This window comes from Acaromyces ingoldii (assembly GCF_003144295.1).
Source record: "Acaromyces ingoldii strain MCA 4198 unplaced genomic scaffold FA10scaffold_7, whole genome shotgun sequence".
Lineage (NCBI taxonomy): Eukaryota > Fungi > Basidiomycota > Exobasidiomycetes > Exobasidiales > Cryptobasidiaceae > Acaromyces > Acaromyces ingoldii.
Genome location: NW_020290253.1, coordinates 62,555 through 79,682, shown reverse-complemented (window position 1 = coordinate 79,682; position 17,128 = coordinate 62,555). Strand labels below are relative to the sequence as shown.

At 55.7% G+C, this 17,128-nt stretch overlaps 7 protein-coding genes across 7 annotated transcripts; 1 reads left to right on the top strand and 6 right to left on the bottom strand.

Moving 5' to 3' along the window:
• Positions 1–1,222: 1,222 nt before the first annotated feature.
• FA10DRAFT_262482 (hypothetical protein) lies at positions 1,223–2,440 on the bottom strand (the record flags this gene model as incomplete). The annotated part of the gene is made up of 4 exons (XM_025520124.1): positions 1,223–1,245; positions 1,281–2,070; positions 2,152–2,326; positions 2,385–2,440. 4 exons carry the CDS (start codon positions 2,438–2,440, stop codon positions 1,223–1,225), a joined length of 1,044 nt encoding a protein of 347 aa, XP_025374511.1.
• A 2,188-nt stretch (positions 2,441–4,628) lies between these two features.
• Positions 4,629–5,476, bottom strand: FA10DRAFT_182895 (hypothetical protein). Its single transcript, XM_025518317.1, has 2 exons — positions 5,272–5,476; positions 4,629–5,213 (listed from the first exon to the last, which is right to left on the bottom strand). Exons 1-2 carry the CDS (start codon positions 5,337–5,339, stop codon positions 4,715–4,717), a joined length of 567 nt encoding a protein of 188 aa, XP_025374510.1. The 5' UTR covers positions 5,340–5,476; the 3' UTR covers positions 4,629–4,714.
• Positions 5,477–6,298: 822 nt separating this feature from the next.
• FA10DRAFT_262480 (hypothetical protein) lies at positions 6,299–8,913 on the bottom strand (the record flags this gene model as incomplete). Its single annotated transcript, XM_025520123.1, has 2 exons — positions 6,299–8,798; positions 8,858–8,913. The coding sequence occupies 2 exons, from the start codon at positions 8,911–8,913 to the stop codon at positions 6,299–6,301; spliced, it is 2,556 nt and encodes an 851-aa protein (XP_025374509.1).
• A 957-nt stretch (positions 8,914–9,870) lies between these two features.
• FA10DRAFT_304113 (hypothetical protein) lies at positions 9,871–10,563 on the bottom strand (the record flags this gene model as incomplete). The annotated part of the gene is made up of 3 exons (XM_025525316.1): positions 10,500–10,563; positions 9,950–10,445; positions 9,871–9,891 (listed from the first exon to the last, which is right to left on the bottom strand). Exons 1-3 carry the CDS (start codon positions 10,508–10,510, stop codon positions 9,871–9,873), a joined length of 528 nt encoding a protein of 175 aa, XP_025374508.1. The 5' UTR covers positions 10,511–10,563.
• Positions 10,564–11,418: 855 nt separating this feature from the next.
• On the bottom strand, positions 11,419–14,113 carry FA10DRAFT_288756 (hypothetical protein; the record flags this gene model as incomplete). The annotated part of the gene is made up of 6 exons (XM_025524234.1): positions 11,419–12,068; positions 12,138–12,217; positions 12,288–12,608; positions 12,679–13,293; positions 13,358–13,927; positions 13,986–14,113. 6 exons carry the CDS (start codon positions 14,111–14,113, stop codon positions 11,419–11,421), a joined length of 2,364 nt encoding a protein of 787 aa, XP_025374507.1.
• Positions 14,114–14,300: 187 nt separating this feature from the next.
• FA10DRAFT_269292 (alpha/beta-hydrolase) lies at positions 14,301–15,380 on the top strand. Its single transcript, XM_025522692.1, has one exon. The coding sequence runs from the start codon at positions 14,358–14,360 to the stop codon at positions 15,231–15,233; it is 876 nt and encodes a 291-aa protein (XP_025374506.1). The 5' UTR covers positions 14,301–14,357; the 3' UTR covers positions 15,234–15,380.
• Positions 15,381–15,436: 56 nt separating this feature from the next.
• Positions 15,437–16,854, bottom strand: FA10DRAFT_182851 (hypothetical protein). Its single transcript, XM_025518316.1, has one exon. It carries the CDS (start codon positions 16,750–16,752, stop codon positions 15,640–15,642), a length of 1,113 nt encoding a protein of 370 aa, XP_025374505.1. The 5' UTR covers positions 16,753–16,854; the 3' UTR covers positions 15,437–15,639.
• Between the last annotated feature and the right edge of the window lie 274 nt (positions 16,855–17,128).

Genomic DNA, 17,128 nt, shown 5'->3' with positions numbered 1-17,128 from the left:
TGAGACGTTCGAATACGCGCGCTCAATGAGCAAACAGGAGGAACCGTTCCTCTTCAGGCGACTTGAAGCGTTCCTCTTGCCCCTGGGCACCCAAGCCACCCTTGCCAAGGACGAAGCCGGTCGTATCGTCTTCACGGCCAAGCGAGACGAGGAGCCTGCCTTATGTGAAGACTCGGAGAAAGGCAACAGCAACGATAGCTGCAAGAAGCGCACCACCCGCAAAAAGGCCTTTCGCGCAGTCAACAAAAAAAGGCAAGTGGCAGAGCATGGAAGGGCGGCCTAGCCGCAACCATCGAGCACCCGGTCTCCGAGATCCTCAATATTGTTCACAGTAAAGATGAGACGCGATAGGGTGCCCACCACTCTTTATCAGCGTTGTGGAATGTTCTGTACGAGTCTAGCCAATCGAATACAAAACGAGAATTGATCACCTTGGGTGTCTTGTCAAGTGTGCGTCGGCGTGCTCCATTGCGCCTGTGCCAGCCCACTGTTGCCGAGACGCAGTCCACTTGCAAAGCTCGACCTAACGCGGTCTTCTAGCTTAGCCTAAACCAGGCTTGAAGTGTGTTGGTCTCTATAAGGCCGGTCTCGTCCTGTTCCGTATAGTAGCGAGACCACCACCGGAAACGGAAGCTGAGGCATCTCTCGACTTTGGTCGTCACGAGTGTGCCAAACCCCGACCCAAAAAAAAGACAGCGTGGCGTTCTTAGTGACACCGTGCTTAGTATCGCAATAAAAGGTCCCTCACAGATCACTGCTCCACGTTGCCGAGCAAAGTAAAGGAAGATGACTTAGGCGGTCTGCACAAGTGCGCCTGTATAGCAGTCTTCAGCTGTTTTACTCACTTCATAGGAGCACGCTGGCCCGTGAAGCCTAGTCAACAATGCTACCTCGCTCCTGAATTACTGCAAGACGGTTTGAAACTTTGTCGATGCCTTGAAAAAAAGTATTGACATGTACAGGAGAGCTTAGCACAGCCAAGCCAGAGATTAAGAAGGAAGAGACAATACGATCTCTATGAATGTCGGAAAAAAGAGACGGGAAAGAAAGCGTGCACATGTGGTGCTATGCACAAAGTTGGAGCAGTCAATTGGCGGCGCTTTAAGGTCGTCGTTTGCGTTTGCTGACATTGTATGCTCCAGTCCGAGTCCGAGTCATCAACAAAGCCCGCCTTCGAAAGGAATATCTGCCCAGCAGCTCTTTCTTCTCTTCGCCTGTCTCTTTAGTACGCAAGACGTCCCTTTTCTGTAATCATTGGTCATTTGATGCACTGCTCGTACCTTCGCCGCACTCAGCGATGTTGAACTTCTGACAATGCGCTCCGAATTGTCTCTGGGCGTCCTCCAGGGCGCCTTTGATGGCATTGGCCTCTCTGCGAACGTGTTCGACAAGGCCACCCAGCAGATAGCTACTGTTGATGTTCCGCTCGACTATCTTTTTCATTTGTTTCAGGAACGTCACTTGCTCCCTGTAGCGATTGGTAATATTGTCGATGCTTTTCTTCACCATTTCGTCAACAGCCAAACCTCTTTCATCACGACCTTTAATCATGCTTTCCAGAGACCTCTTCAAACTTTCAATGCGCTCCAAGGCCTTTTGGTTATCTTTATACCAGCCGTCTCGTGGCGCCCGTGCACGCAGGTCATTGCCGTCTCTTTTGGCAAAATGTTGCCTCGAAGACGACGCCTCGGTTTTGCGTCTGGAATGACTCTTGCGCTGAGCTTCTTCCGTGTCCTGAAGATACTTGTTGCATTGTTTTTGAGCTTTTCTGATGTGTAGTTCGAGCGTCCTGCACTGTTCTCGTAATAAGCCGAGGCACGACGAGGTTACTTCATCTCCTTGAGCTAATTCTTGGAACATGTTTAAGTTTCCCTGCAAAATGTCCACCCTCTTCTGGCATAAGTTTTCGAACTTTTCTTCGATCGACCCTGCTTGCTGCATGTCCATTAGACGGTAGACGGTGTGCGAGCTGCTGCGATCCACTGCGCGGCGGACAAACTTCCTCGTTGTCATTTCCTGGCCATTGGAGCGAATGTATGTCGTGATCGCGTCGCCATTGCAGTCGAACAACTGCCGTGATGGTTTCTTTCGAAGACGATGGACGTCATGCGTGTTCGTTTCGAGTGACTCGCTCTGCTCCTGAGCACTCACGTGGAGGGTCTGGGGTCTGCGATCCTCGCATGAAACACTTGGCTGCTGTACCAGCAGTAGACTCGCGCTTTGGGGCCGATCAGGCAAGAACAATAGAGGTGTGTGGCTGGCAGTGACGACTTCGTCAGTGCTTGGAATGTTACGAGAGGATGCAAGCTTGCCGTTTGCGGCTCGTCTGCATGTATCGTCAGCACGAACAAGTGGGGAGCTAACATCCTCGCGACGAAACTCACCCAAGCACTGGGCTCAAGAAGAGGCTACCAATGCCAATGGCGAGCAGACACCTCATCGATGCAGGCGTGGAAGAAAAGGGGAGGGAGAAAGATGCACAATGGTGGCAAACTGTGAGGAAGCTGTCACCTGAGCGGGTCTATCAGAATGTACTGTACTGTACTCTACGGCGAGGAGAAAAGAGAGAGTATGGAAAAGGGGCTCATTATATAGGGCAGGCGTCGCTCTGCAGCGCCTGCTTATCTTTCGAAATCGTGCCTGAAAACCTGCCTGAGAGCCCGCTTGGGTACCTGCTTGGGTACTTGCTTGGGTACCTGCTTGGGTACCTGCTTGAGGGCGCGCCGGAGCTTGCTAAGCTGCGCAGCGCTGGTCTACTTGCTACGAACCTCTGTCACAGCGAACCAGGCCCGAGAAACAGGGACTACAAACAAGGCGAGCGGAACAAATCAGGGGAAGCGAAAAGCGGGAGTAAACAGAAAATAGCAGGGCATCGGGTCGTCCAGATGCCCCAGGGCCCTGGCACAAGCGGAAAGGTACGCGTGTGACGCACACGTCTTTTTGTAGCTTCACTGACCCTTGTTACTCAGAGAACAATCTGGCCGAGCTCTGGCCATCATAGAGCAAGGGAATTGTCTGTCTGACTGCGTATGCAGCCATCTACCGTCCCCCTCCGCACCGCGTACGTTCTTTGCACAGGTTTTCTGATCACTCAGCATCCTACTGCGTCATCCTTAATAGCATGGATTTTTTGCAGCACAACAAGGGTCCTGGGCAGGCTCATGTATCTCTGAAAGAACGAGGAGAAAAGACGAATTTATGATCTAGTTGTCGTAGGACCGAGCTGGTTGCGGTGAAGGCGTGAAATCGGTCAGAACGGGGCAATTTTTTGGGCTCCGCGCACGCTCATTTTAGGCGGTGTCAGACGTCTCTCCTGCTAAAAATGAGACACGATAAAGCTCCCAATACCCTTAGGGTCGCGCAATCTGATCCATTACACGGGGCTAGCAAATTGAATGCAGAACGAGAGCCGACCACCTTAAGCGCCTTGTCAGGCGCGTGTCGGCATGCTTCGTTGTGCCTGCGCCAGCCCAGTGTTGCTGAGTCATGAGATGCGGAGGCACGTCACAGATCTGATCTTTGATACGTAGGACGCCCCCTTTCTTTGATACTTGGTCGTATGCTGCACTGCTCTTACCTTCGCCGCCCCCAGATATATTGAATCTTTGACAATGCGTGCTGAGCTGCTCCTGGATGTCTTTAATGGTTTCTTCGATTCGATGATTGGGACTTTTTTCCAAAAGGCTCGACAAGGCCACCCAGCAGCTCGCTCCTGCCGAGGTTATCTTCATGCTTCTCTTCTACTCTTCTCAGAGACGTCATTTGGTGCTCGTAGCGAATGGTAGTTTGGCTGATCCTTTTCTGTACCATTACGTGCACAGCCAAACTTCTTTCGTCACGACCTCCAATCATGCTTTTCAGAAGATCTTTCAGGCTTACAATGCGCTTCAACGCCTTTCGGTTATCCTCACGCCAGTTGTCTCCAGTAGCCTGTGCACGCAGGTCACTGCCGTCTCTTTTTGACAAGGTTTTGTCTCGAAGACGACGCCTCAATTTTGCTTCTGGAATGACTCTCGCGCTGAGGAGTCTCTTGTTTCGAGTACAAATGCTCATCGCACTGTTCTTGAGCATTTTTGATGCATGCTTCGAGCTTACTGCACTGTTTCTGTAGGAGGCCGGGGGACGGCGAGTTTAATTCACCTCGCTCAGCTAATGCTCGGAAGAACGTCAAGTTTTCCTGCAAAATGGACATCCTCTTCTGGCATAGTTTTTTGATCTCTTCTTCTTCGATCGACTTTGCTTGCTGCTCACCCAAATGCGTGGCCCGTTCTGCTGTGGGTGTACGTATCACATGCTCCCAAACGTGTTCCTCGATTTTCTTGGCCAACTTTCTGTCGTAGTCGTCCCACGAAAAATTGATATGATCCTTTGCCGATATTGCGTCGTTAAGTACTCCTTGTGCTCTCCCGTGTGCTTGAATGTGTCGTTTAAGCTTTTTTTTGACTTCTAATATGACTGTCGTGACCTGGAAGTACGACTCTTGAGCCTGCTGCACGACATCATGGGGCAGCTCAGGTTTCATCATTATATCTCGAAACTGCATTTGCCTTGTCCCCAGCAAGATTAAGCACTCCTTGTACTGGACAGTGATCTTGTTTGCCGCAGTTGTGATATCTTCTGTCGAAGGTTGCGCTTTCCTTGAACGTTCTGCAGAATGGATAGCACCAATAGCGCTTGTCAATTTTGCTAAGTCTTCTTCGTTGGCTTTGATTTGCTAAATCAGAGCAGCTGTATCCTCAATCCAGCCTCTTTTCCTGAGCCTCTTGTCTTCGTACGCATCGTCAGCTCCGTTATGGGCATGTGGGCTTGAAGGCAATCCGTTGATTAGGCCGTAGACTGTGTGCGAGCTGCTGCGATCTACTGCAGGGCGGAAAACCTTTGTCCATGTCTTTTCCCGGCCATTGGAGCGAATGTATGTCGTGATGGTGTCGTCATTGCAGCCAAGAGGGCTTCTCACCTGTCGTGTTGGAGTCTTTCCAAGAAGATGGAGGTCATGCGTGGTCGTTTCGAGCGAATCGCTCTGCTCCTGACCATTCACGTGGAAGGCCTGGTGGCTGCGGTCCTCGCAAGAAACGCTCGGTAGCTGTACCAACAATCGAGCCGCGCTCTGGGGCCGATCAGGCAAGGACGATAGGGGCGTGTGGCTAGGAGTGACGACTTGCTGAGTCGTTGGATTGTTTCGAGAGGATACAGGCTTGTCGTTCGAGGCTTGTCTGCATGTATTGTCAGCACGATCAAGTGGTCGGCAAAAATCCTCGCGAAGACACTCACCCAAGAACTGAGCTGAAGAGAAAGCCGCCAATGCTGATGGCGAGCAGACACCTCATCGATGCGGACATGGGAAAGAAGTGGAGGGAGAAAGATGCACACGGGTGGAAAGCTGTGACGGAGCTAGCACCTGCGCGAACAGGGTCTGTCAGAAGGAGTTCGGCGACGAGGAGAGAAGAGAGATTCCTGAAAAGAGGCTCGTTAGATAGGGTAGGCGTTGTTCTGCGACACCTGCTAATTTTTGGAAACCGTGCCTGAGAGCCTGGACGCCTGCTTGGGTGCCTGCTTGAGAGTGCACTGGAGCTTGCTGCGCTGCGCAGCGCTCGTCTGCTTGCTTCGGAGTCGGGCACTGCGTACAAGGCCCGAGAAATAGGGCCTAGAAACAAGGCGAGCAAAATAAACAAAAGGAAGCGAAAAACGGGAGAATACAAGGAATAGCAGGGCACCGGGTCGTCCACGACGCCCCAAGGCCCTGACACAAGCGAAAAGTACGCTTGTGTCCCACACGACCCTTGTTACTCAAAGGAGAATTTCGCCGAAATCTGACCGACATAGAGCAAGGGGGCGTCTGTCTGACTGCATACGTAGCCATCTACCTGCTCCACGCACGCGTCGAAGCACCGCAATGAGAGGTGTTTCACAGGTCACTGCCCCACATTGGCAAGGAAAGTAGGCAGAGGACTTCAAGCAGTCTAGATAGTTGCGTATAGTACGTAAGTTCAGCTACCTCACTCACTTCGTCGGCGCAAATTTGGCCCACGACCTCTAGTCAACAAGTTTATCTCGGCCTTTAATCCCTGCAAGATGATGAATATTCTGTTGATGGATGAATTTCTCTGTCATGGAAAAGTAAAGATACGCACAGGACAGTATAGCACACCCAAGTCAGAGACAAGAGGGAGGGAGAGACAAAAGAGTATCTAGGAATGTCGGAAAGAAAGTGCGTAATGTGATTTTATGCACCAGATGGAGTGGTAGTCGCTGTTTGGTACTTGAAGGTCGTCTTCTTCGTTTGCTGACATTGTGTGCTCTAGTCAGAGTCCGGGTTATTAGCCCAATTAGCCTCAACGGAGTCATATTTCTCTTGAAGCTCTTTCTTTTCTTCTTCTATCACTTGGATACGCTCCCAATTCGCCTCCTCCTTCTGCTTTTCTTGTTCTCGTTCCTTCGTTCGCTCGTATAATACTGTTGTAGCGTGTTTTAGAGTAAGTTTGGTAGATGGGTCGCCAGAGTCCACGTCGACGTAAGTATCAAGAAGGGACTTCAGCCTGCTCGCAATCTGTTCGAAATCTGCCTTCGCCTTCTTGACCGCTGGACCATGAGTGGGATTGGAGGCCGAGACTAATTCGTCCTGATACTGTCTTTTTTTGCTCAAGTATGTGCTCTCAAGCTTCCGCAGATCATCTGTCGCGCTCTCCTCGGTGCTCCTTTTAGAGATGATTGCTGTGTTTGCCCGCGAGGAACGAGTCTTAGCAACGTTTGCACCGCCATACGGAGCTGCGGCGTTTTTCGACGCCTCATCTTCCCCGGATTTTTCGTGAACGCCGTCGTTCAGAAGCTTTTGCTGTGCTATCTCTGTCGGCTTTTGTGGATGACTTTCGGCAAGATGACGAGCGACATGTGAAGAGGTGTTGGAAGAGTGCTGCTTCACCGCAAAAACGTCGGCACACCTCGCGCAAGATGGTCGCATCTGACCCCCAATACCGTTCCCTTCGCCGCCTCCTCGACGATTGACTTTCTTCGATGGCTTCTTTTCTCGTACATTGAGCCTTTCGTCGCTTGGTTCGAAGCGTGTGATGGGCTGCTCTGGTGGCGTCGGAAGATTTTTGGCGCCAATGCCTTGTAGCTTTCTAAGACTGCTGGTAGCGTCCCTTCTCTGTAATGCTTGATCGTTGGCTTGAATGCTCGTACCTTCGCCGCACCCAGAGATGTTGAACTTCTGGCAATGTGCTCTGAGCTGCGTCTGGACGTCCTCCATGGCTTTTCCGATGTCTTTGACCTCTCTTTCGAAAAGTTCGACAATGCCCCCCAAGAGATCGCGGCTGCCCAGGCTCTTTTCATATTTCTCCTTCTCTTGTTGCAGCGCCGTCAATTGATCCTTGTAGCGAGTGGTGATCTGGCTGATGCACCTTTTCACCATCTCGTGCACAGCCAAGCCTCTTTTATCACGACCCTCAATCAACCTTTTTAGACTGTCGATTAGATATACAACGCGCTCCAATGCCTTTTGGTTACCTTCACGCCAGTCGTGCCTTTTTGTCGCCCGTTCAATAAGGCCACTGCCGTCTCTCTTGCCCAGGTGTTGCCTCGAAGACGATGCTTCACTTTTGCGTCTGTAATGACCCTTGCGCTGGACAGTCTTTCGTTTTGTATCCTCGAAAATCTTCTTGCACTGTTCCTGAACTTCATGGATGCGCCTTTCGAGTTGACCGCACTGTTCTCGTACAAAGCCGATGTGTGGCAAGACAATGTCACCTTGTTTGGGTAATTCTTGAAATACCTTCAAGTTTTCCTCTAGTATTCTCAGCCTCATTTCGCATAGCTCCTCGATCTCGTCTTTCACCCATCTCGCTTGCTGGCCCTGCGAGGGCGTGGCCTCCCCTTTGGCGTGTGCAATCAGCGCGTCTGACTGCATTTGCTCATTCATCGCATCGGCCAACATCCTGTCGATGGATTCCCATGAAACACCGACCCAATCCTTTGCCGATAATCCGCCAACAAAAAGCCCTCGTGCGCCCAAGTAAAATTGAATGTGATTTCTCATCTGCTCTTTGACCTTTAACGTGGTTTGATTGACTTTGAGAAGCGAATCATGAGCCTGCAGCACGGTTTCAGAGAGCTGCGAAGGATTCAACGTTATAGCTCGAAACTGCTCTTGCTTCATCCTCAGAAATGCCAAGTACCTCAGGTACACGCCAGTGACTTTGTTTGCCGCAATTACGATATCGTCGGTCGACAGGTGCATTTCACGCGGTGCTCTTCCCGAGTGGATGGCAGCAAGAGTTGTGACATAATCGGTTTCCAATTCCTCTAATCTACCTTTGCTCGCTTCCAATTCCTGCTCCAGCGCAGCATCCTGTTCGATCCAGCCTCTCCTCTTCAGCCGCATGGCTCTGTCACCGACATTCTGCGCATTTTCACTTGAAGGCGGAATGTCGATTGAGTGGTGGACGGTGTGCGGATGGCTGTGCACCACCGCGCGGCGGACAAGATACGTCGATGTTTTATCCAGGTGGTTGCAGTAAGCTGTTGTCGTGGCCACATCGCCATTATCGCCAAGCGGGCTCGTCACCTGTCGGTTTCGAACCCTATGAGGAGGGTGAACTTCATGCGTGGTCAATCCAGGTGACTCTCCCTGAAAAGGCTTGATGCTGCGGTCGCCTTCCGATAAGCTCGGCTGCTGTCCCAGCACTCGTGTCGCGCTCTTGTGCCGATCTGGCAGGAACGGTAAAGGTTTGTGGCTGGCGGTGACGACTTGATGCGTCACTGCTTGGTCGTGAATGCAACTAAGCTTGTCGATTGTGTCTCGTCTGTATACATCGTCAGCATGAGATAATGAATGGGCAAACATCCCCGAGGTGATACTCACCCCAGAACTAAGCTCAAGAAGACGCTGGCAAAAGTGATGGCGTACAGACACCTCATCGTTGCAGTGGCTGCTGCCGTCAAAGAGAGGAGCAGGGAAAGAGATACGAGGTGGTGGCTAGCCGAGGGATGTGTTCTTGACCCGCTTCCCCTTTTTTGTAGCTCCACTGACCTCTCTTACTCAGAATTTCTGACAAATCCACCGAGATTTGGCCGTCAAAGAGTAAGGGGGGAGTCTCTTTGGCCGCTTCCGTGGCCATCTACGCTTTGCTCCGCGTTTGAAGGCGCTTCCTATCTTGCGAGTACGATCACGTCACCCTAGCCTGACTAAAACGTTCCTCAAGCTCCTCGAATAGCCTTCCTATTCATGCGCGCAGGCCTCGAATAGCCTCTTTGTTTTTGCAACTAGGCCATCGCTGACGGAGCAGAGCAAGACTATACCGTTCTTGGCTCAATCACACCTGTCGAGGTATTGGTCAACCTCCCGCAGAAAGAAGGCCAGATGCGGTAAGGAGGACGGGGCATTGCCAGGTTGCCGTAGGCCGGGACGAGTTACACTACTCCGTCGGTGACGCAATTGGCCGGCATGGCAGGTTGGCGCATCTCAGTCAAGCACACCTCTTCCACATTGCCACAGAGGGGCTCACGCCATGTCTTAGGTCAGACTCTGTCGATGCTTCAGGCATGGCGTCGCTCGTCATCCCTTGCGTCAGCAACAGAGTATGCGATAGCTCCACACAACGCCAGTCGCCAGGCTAATCGAATGAGTGCGCCCATGGCAAGCGCTGGCGGCAGCCATCTTGACTCTTTCAGAGGTCTACCTAGGGGGGCTTTTCAGACACATTGGTTTGCCGACTGTCCTCCACACTACTCTGCGTAGCGTGATGTTTGGCCCTTATAAGATACTCTCTCGTTATTCGATCCACCGCACCACAGGCGTCGCCATCAAATCATCGGATCTCAACTTCCTATTCGGACACAACCGCTTTGATGATGCTTCAACGCAAGGTAACACACTTAGACTGTATTGGAGAAGAGCTTGAAAATCCTTGTACCAGATATTGAGCTCTTTTAAGAGAGGCGGCCATCCACTCACCTCCTTCTTTTCTGCTGTTACTTCCTCTTCGCCGTTATCGGTATTGCTCTGCTCACCAACAGGCTCGACCGTAACTTGAGCTCCCTGATGGCCTTCATCATTGGGCACTGTCCACTTTGAAACGTGAACAAGCTTCTTGTCGCCGAATTCCCCGTCCCTGATGTACTTTTCCATCTGCTCAATGAAGGTGGCAACTTGAGACGAGTCCCCGCGGAAGAGAAATCCAGTTGCCGTTCCTACTGGTACGCGGTAAACCCAATTGTAAGCTTCTTCCGTCGTGGTGACGATATTGGAGTTGCTGCTTGTCCCCTCGTCATGCACCTTTTTGCCCTTGTCGGTTCTCTTATAGAGGTTTCTAGTCGCATCATGCTGGAGCGATCCTCCTGGGGCGGCATTGCACAAAGACGTAGCAACAACACTATTACCGCCGGCGGGTGCAGGTGCCCCGAGCACCGCGCTAAAGGAGAGCCCGACGAGGACAACGAAGAGCAACACACTGGTGAAGCTATGTCAGCCAAATCGGTGAGGGCTTTTTCTCTCTTCCACGCACCACTTCTTCATTCTATCTGTTATTCTCCGAATTGGGTCGGTCGTACCGGTAGATTTGGCAGGAATGGGAGGAGGAATGGGGAGAGAAATATTCTTGCACTTGTCTCTTTCTCTTATATCCTATTGCACATTTGTTTCCATGCCCTTATGAGCCGCACACAAACAGAGATCAGAGAAGGCCGTCTGCCGAAGAAAGACAGAACGAGGTTTTGAGTCTGCTCGCCCCGAGCACGCAAATGCCTGACGCCAAGACCGAGAAGGTACTGAAAATACGAAATGGACTATGCGTTGCGGTTCAAATCGCTCAGCCATCGGCACGTAAAGTCTCTACTGTGTGTGATTGTGAGTGAAGGGCGCGGAGCGCCCCGTCAAGCGTAGAGCGCCCATTCTCAGGACAGGCGTGCCCTTGTGCTCAGAGTGATAGTGACGTGCAGCGACGACGCGGCCGGCAATACTCCGTCGTTGGTTGCGCGGCGCCGCCCGCAAGGAGCAGTCGTACACTCGCCGTGACTGACTGCAGCAGATTCTTGGGTGGTCATTTGTGACCGGGCGCGTCTTGAGCCTCGCCGCCACACCACAGCGCCTCACAAAATATCAAACGGGCCCCGGGGCTTGCTTCTCACAGCGTGACGGCGCTCGCTTTTGTATTCATGTGGGCTGACGTGAGGCGCTAATTCCTCGCTGGACGTTTGCTTGAAGCAACCGGTCATTCGTCGCCTGTCCTCCAGAGAGATGTGCAAGCCTCTGCAGCATCGCATTATAAGGTGTCACCAGGTTTTGTCGTCACTTCGACAACCGTCGGACACTGCTTTGAGCCCTTTCCAGTCCATACTGCGCAGAGTCCGCTCAAAGCTGGCCTTCGTCATTGTCTCTGAGCAACACAAGACTGCTCAATAAGAATGGGACCAAGCATTGAACCTCTACTGAGCCGGTGGCGGGGGCGTAGACTCAAAGAGATTCTGAGAGAGAAGCCAGCTCCAGAACTCGTCCATGATGGGCATCGCAGGGTTCGCTTGCTCCTCGTCTGGGCTGCCATTCACGCCCTCGAGGTGGTGATGGAGCGCAAAGGAGAGCTCGGCGGGCAGGGCCGCCGAGGGAGCGGCCGCGGGGAGCGAGACCCCGTTTGGATCGACGGCGCCTGCGTCCATGCGGCCGTACAGCGGTCGCTCGTCGGCGCGACTGGCGACTGTGCGCGACGGCTGGGCGCGCACCTCTGCAATGGCCTTTGCCGCAATCGTCCGCATCGCGTCTTCGGCCTCGGCGGGCGAGCAGGGCGCCGTGCGCGCAAACGTACGCTGCTCTTCGGCAACGAGGACGCCGAGGACCCGACGCATACGCACGGCCATCCGACCGTGGACGGCGACGACAAAGCGCGAGGCGGCCAGGGCCTCTTCGACGAGCTGGAGCAGCGTCTCGCGGTCGCGCCCACTGACGCTGCTAGTGCTGCGGCACAGGTTGGCATTGATCATGTCGAGGCACAGGATCAGAGCTGCAGAGAAGCTCTGGGCGAGATTGAGCCAGAGAACGTCGACAACGGAGCACCGCCGGCGGATGCGCCTCTGCAGCGTCACTAGTAGCGTTGGAGGAAATGTCAGCCCAGGAGGAAGGGCCTGGAGGGATGAAATCATAGACCACTCACGGATGTCGACGGCCAGATCGACGCACAGCTGGCGCGCCGAGGCGTAGCCGCCGATCTTGGCTCTGTTGAGCTGCAGGAGCCTGGTCGTTGCGATCGGACATCAATGTCAGATTTGGCAGGGAGGAAGACAAGGTATACAGTCCCACCCACCGATGCAGGACGGCTTGTATGAGCAGCCAGGCCTGAGTCAGGACGGGGCTGCCCCGGATGGTCGCCTCCCCATGGTGGGGCGCCTCCTTGTAAAAGTCAGGCATCCGAGCGAGAAAGTCGCGGTACTCTCTCTCGAGCACCGCTGTGTCCTCGAGCGAGAGGCCCGGGCTGCGGTCGAGGGCGAGGCGATCGACGCGGTGGTACCGGTCGGCGTGTTCGCGCATGACCCACGCCAGACGCGCCATGGCGATGGGAAACGACGCCTCGGTGTGCATCCCAGTGGGCCGGGGATCCCCGCCTTGCTCCAGATCCTCGTCGTTGCTGGTTTGAGAGATACGCATCAGTGAGTAAACTCGCTCCAAGTGAGCGCACAAACAGCCAGCAAGCTCACCAATCCTTGGGTAGAGGCACGTCAAACAGGGCGGGATGGACCATGTATGCGCAGGGTGCCATCCCGCCGGACCAGTCTTTGACGACGAGGGCCCACCAGAGCCGGCGGTCCATCTCGAGCTCGAGCGGGGAAGCGGCTGGTGCCACGCCCAGCCGAGCCTGCGTGGCCGATGTCAGGGCGGCGCGGAGGCGCGCAAGACGGACGTCTGCATCGGCCTCGCTCTGATCGAGGAGCACAATCGCCCGCAGTGCCCACCGGTCCAGGCCACGGGGCACGGCTATGAGGTTGGAGTCGTCCCCGGTGAAGGATAAAGAGAAGGCAGAAGCGGCAGGCCTCCTCGACAGGGCAGCATCGAGGCAGCAGAGGGCGGTGCGATGCCACTCTGCGACGGTGGCGGCGTTGGCGTACGCCTGGACGTCCGGCCACAGCTCCTCGTCCTGGTGCCGGGGAAGCAGGGTGAGAGTGAGGGAGAAGAGTGCAAACAGCAAGGCAAGAAAACCGGTTTCTGCCGGCTGCGGCTGCGATGTGGCCACCTTCACATACAGCGCCTCGATCTTGCGCCGGAGCGTAGGCAGGTGGACGACATGTCCGACGAGAAAGTACACGCGGATGCGGCTGTGGCGTGTTGCCGCTTCAACATGGATGACCGGCCAGGAGGAGGGTCAACACTTCGACTCACTACAGCGTGACGAGCTGCATGGCGATATGCTTCGGCGGCAGCCTCTCGAGGACGTCTGCGATCGAAGTGGGCGTCGCAGCAGGTGTAGCGGGCGCGCTATTCAACCCCTCCTCGACGCCTTGGAACATCATCCACTCGCGCCACCCATCGGCGGGATGGGCGGCAGACTCGAAAAGCGCTTCTCCACCCAGACCAAAGTCTTCCAGCGCCTCGGCAGCCTCCTGATGCCGGTTCGACGCCGCTCTCAACGATGGTACTGGTGCCGGTGCTGGCGGACTGAACACAGGCAGAGACCGCGAAGACGAAGTGGTAAGCGACGGCGGCGACGACAGATCCAGGGACCTGTTGCTACTAGACTCCAGAGCCGCCAGACGGGAATTGACCCGGCGCAACTCGTCGAGCACCGTTGCAATCAGTCCGTGTCCATTGCTGCTGATGCTGCTGCCACCGTCATGCTGCAGGCCGGCCGGTGCTGCGCGATCCTGGCCGCTCTGGCAAGTATCGCTCTCGTCTCTCCTCAGACACTGCCCACAGACCGGGCGCTGTCGGTCGCACTTGACCTTTCTCAACCTGGCGCGCCGTTCAGTGTCACTCAAAGAGCTTGGAAACCCATGCACAACAAACGCACCGGCAGTTGGAGCAATTGAAGGCGGCTCGCTTGCGACGGTGCGTCTGTCGCGCTGGCCTCGACGGCGAGGACGTGGCTTGTGCGGCCGCTGACGTGGCGTCGCTCGTCGACGACGGCGTCGTCTGCATCACGCCTACTCAACAAACAAGAATAGAAAGGACCGTCGGTCGGAGCACGGCGTCCGGTGGGAAAGCTCGGGCGTATCCTCGGCCCAAGCCGGCAAAGACCGAGCTGAGCTTAGACTAAACGCGAGCTTACGGCCGAGCTTGCGGGTCCGTGCGCGCTCATCGCACCAGACCATGCCCCGGCTCGCAACAACGCACTGGTATATAAGAGGAGGGGGGCCAGTCCAAGATTCAACCCGTAGAGACAATGGGAGAGCAGAACAGCAGAGTCATGGTCGGGCGCATCGAGCTGCCCGACGGCACAAAGGTCTTTTACCGTCACATGGGCGATCCTAACGCGCCCCCGTTCCTCCTCACCCACGGCTTCCCCTCCAGCTCGTTCCAGTTCCGCGAGCTGATGCCGCGCCTCGCGCGCCGCTTCCACGTCGTCGCACCGGACCTGCCCGGTTTTGGCTTCACTGAAACACCGCCTGGCTATGTCTTTACCTTTGACAACCTCTCGCGCACACTGGAAGCCTTCCTCGAGGCTATCAAACTGCCGCTTCCCACACCCGTCTACATTTTCGACTACGGTGCACCCACGTCAATGCGGCTCTTTCTGCGCAGACCCGACATCTTCAGCACGTTAATCACGCAGAACGGAAACGCATACGAGGCCGGCCTCGGCCCTGCGTGGGAGGAAGCTGGGATCCGCAACTACTGGAAGAGTGGCACCAAGGCCGACCGGGACAAGCTCCGCATCCACAATGGCTTCGATGCGATCCGATGGCAGTACGAGATGGGACATCCGGACCCGCAGAGCATCGCCCCAGAGACGTACGCGCTTGACACGTTCCTCGCACAGCCCGCTGAGCGGCAAGAGGCGCTGCTAGACCTCTTTGGCGACTACAAGACCAACGTCGCCCTGTACCCGGACTTTGCACGCGTGCTCCGCGAGGCCCAGCCGCGCGTGCTGGCCATCTGGGGCAAGCACGACGTCTTTTTCGTCCCAGCCGGCGCAGAGGCCTTTGCTGCCGACGTGGACCCGTCGCGGTTCCGCCTCAAGCTGCTGGAAGCAGGCCACTTTGCCCTCGAATCGCACGTCGACGAGATTGCGCATGAGATTCTCGATTTTGTGCCCTAACGGCTTTTGTTCCCTTACTAGCTACATGCCCACTGCTCAATGTGATCTACGGCTATCTGGAGAAAAGCGCGCATTGCATCGCCGTCAAAGTTGCGCTCGCTGTACGACAGGGCGAGGTAGAGGTGGTCGCCACGCGTGTACGCCTGCGAGGTGCTGTATTGAAGCGTCAGTTCGGGTGCGTCCTCGAGGCTCGAGTACGAAGCAGCCACCCACGGATCAAAACGGCGCTGCCGGATGGCCAGCTTGTAGTCGCGCACCTCGAGGTGGCCCGCGGCCGTCTCCATACGCGCGGGCACGCCCGTGTCGTCGGCGTCAGACAGGCCGTTGGAGGACACGCTGAGGAGACTGGCAGGAGCGCTCTTCTACCCATCAGTTTTTGATCCACTCGACCAACACCAGCATGCACTCACGTCGCGGGAGGGTGCACCTCGTCGGCAGAGATCGTTGCATTGACGGCGGCCAGCTGCCAGGACGCCTTTGGAGTCGCTGTCAGCGCCTTGACCTCTCGCGACACGTGCTGCGCCAGCACCTCGAGGCCGTCGACGTTGGGGCAGGCGATGAGGCCGACGACGGAGCTGCACGTTGTGTTGGGCGTGGGCCGCCGGGTGAAGAAGCGGCGCGCGTTGAAGGCGACTTGGACGACAAAGCCCTGCTCGTCGCCCCGGGCAAAGAGATCGCGCATCGCCAGCAGCTTGGCTGCAATGACAATCGATGTCACCGACAGCTGTGCTCGCGCGGCCCGGGCGCGGACTTGCGAGGCTGAAAGACCGTCGGAGAGACACAGGCGGAGATAGGCGCTCTCGTGCTGCCGGTCGCGGTAGTCGGAGCGGTAGGGGAGTGCGTAGGTGCGCATGGCCAAGAGCGAGCGAAAGTGCGCTCCGACCTGTCGTCCTTCGGCCAATTGTGCCTCGGTGTAGGGCCCGTGGCAGGCCTCGAGCCAGGACCGCGTGGACGGCGGCAGGAGTGCGGCTGGTCCGCCAAGACTTACACATCTGCCGCCGCCGTCGTCATCGTTGCCGTCATGTTCGCGGGCAAGGAGCGAGACGAGTAGGCATCGCATCAGGGCATGGCATCCCGTCACGTCGGCAACTGCGTGGCTGACCCTGAGCACCACAGTCGCTGTCTCCTCCGACTCGATGCAGACGACGAGCTGGGCGCGGCCGGGCGCCGCGAGCCTCGTGTTCAACGAGGCACGCAGGTGGTCGGCCTCACCCTCATTGGCTGTCACGAAGCGCAGAGTTGCGTCCACCCATGCGCCCATGTCTTCGTCTTTGATTGGAGCCTCGTACACCATCATCTGTCCCGAGTCCGGCTCGGCGGCTACGATGGGCATGGCCTGCCGGACGCGCACCCATGCACGTCGGAACGCGTCCACGCACAGCGGCTGGCCCGCGACGGCGATGGCGACGAGAAAGGAGATGTTGCACTGGCCATCGAGGACACTATTGATGGTGGACAGCTTCTTCTCGGCAGGATCCAGCGCCCTCGTCCAGCGCTGGCCGTCGTTGCTGGCCCACATCGCTGCTGGCTGCTCCGCAAGCAGGCCAGGTCAGAGAGGCTTGCTTGCGTTCTTCGTTCCGAGTCATGGGCGACGCGACCTTTGTTTGTTCCGTGTTCCGACCTTTTTTTTTTTCTTTTTTTTTTTTTTTCTTCCTCTGGGCTAGCCGCGACGCTAATCGGATCTCGTGTCAAGAGCCGAGTAGCAGGCTTTTATCCGTCGCACTTGTTCGCTCGTCGGGAGCCGAATAGTAGCTGTGCGGCAGTGCCTCTCCTTGGAGGTCGACAAGACCATGAATGTCCGATGCCGTCTGATTCTGGTCGGCAACATGGTGTTTGTCGGCTTGGATCAGCTTCAAGCAACGCAATGGGGTCTCCTCCCCCGGCAGTTCCGAAAA

Excerpts from the sequence above, each read along its gene's own strand:
- FA10DRAFT_182851 (XM_025518316.1), bottom strand. The coding sequence starts at position 16,752 with ATGTGGGCCAGCAACGACGGCCAGCGCTGGACGAGGGCGCTGGATCCT.
- FA10DRAFT_182895 (XM_025518317.1), bottom strand. The coding sequence starts at position 5,339 with ATGTCCGCATCGATGAGGTGTCTGCTCGCCATCAGCATTGGCGGCTTT. Across the intron at positions 5,214-5,271 it reads CTCTTCAGCTCAGTTCTTGG|ACAAGCCTCGAACGACAAGC; the intron begins GTGAGTGTCTTC and ends CAATACATGCAG.
- FA10DRAFT_269292 (XM_025522692.1), top strand. The coding sequence starts at position 14,358 with ATGGGAGAGCAGAACAGCAGAGTCATGGTCGGGCGCATCGAGCTGCCC.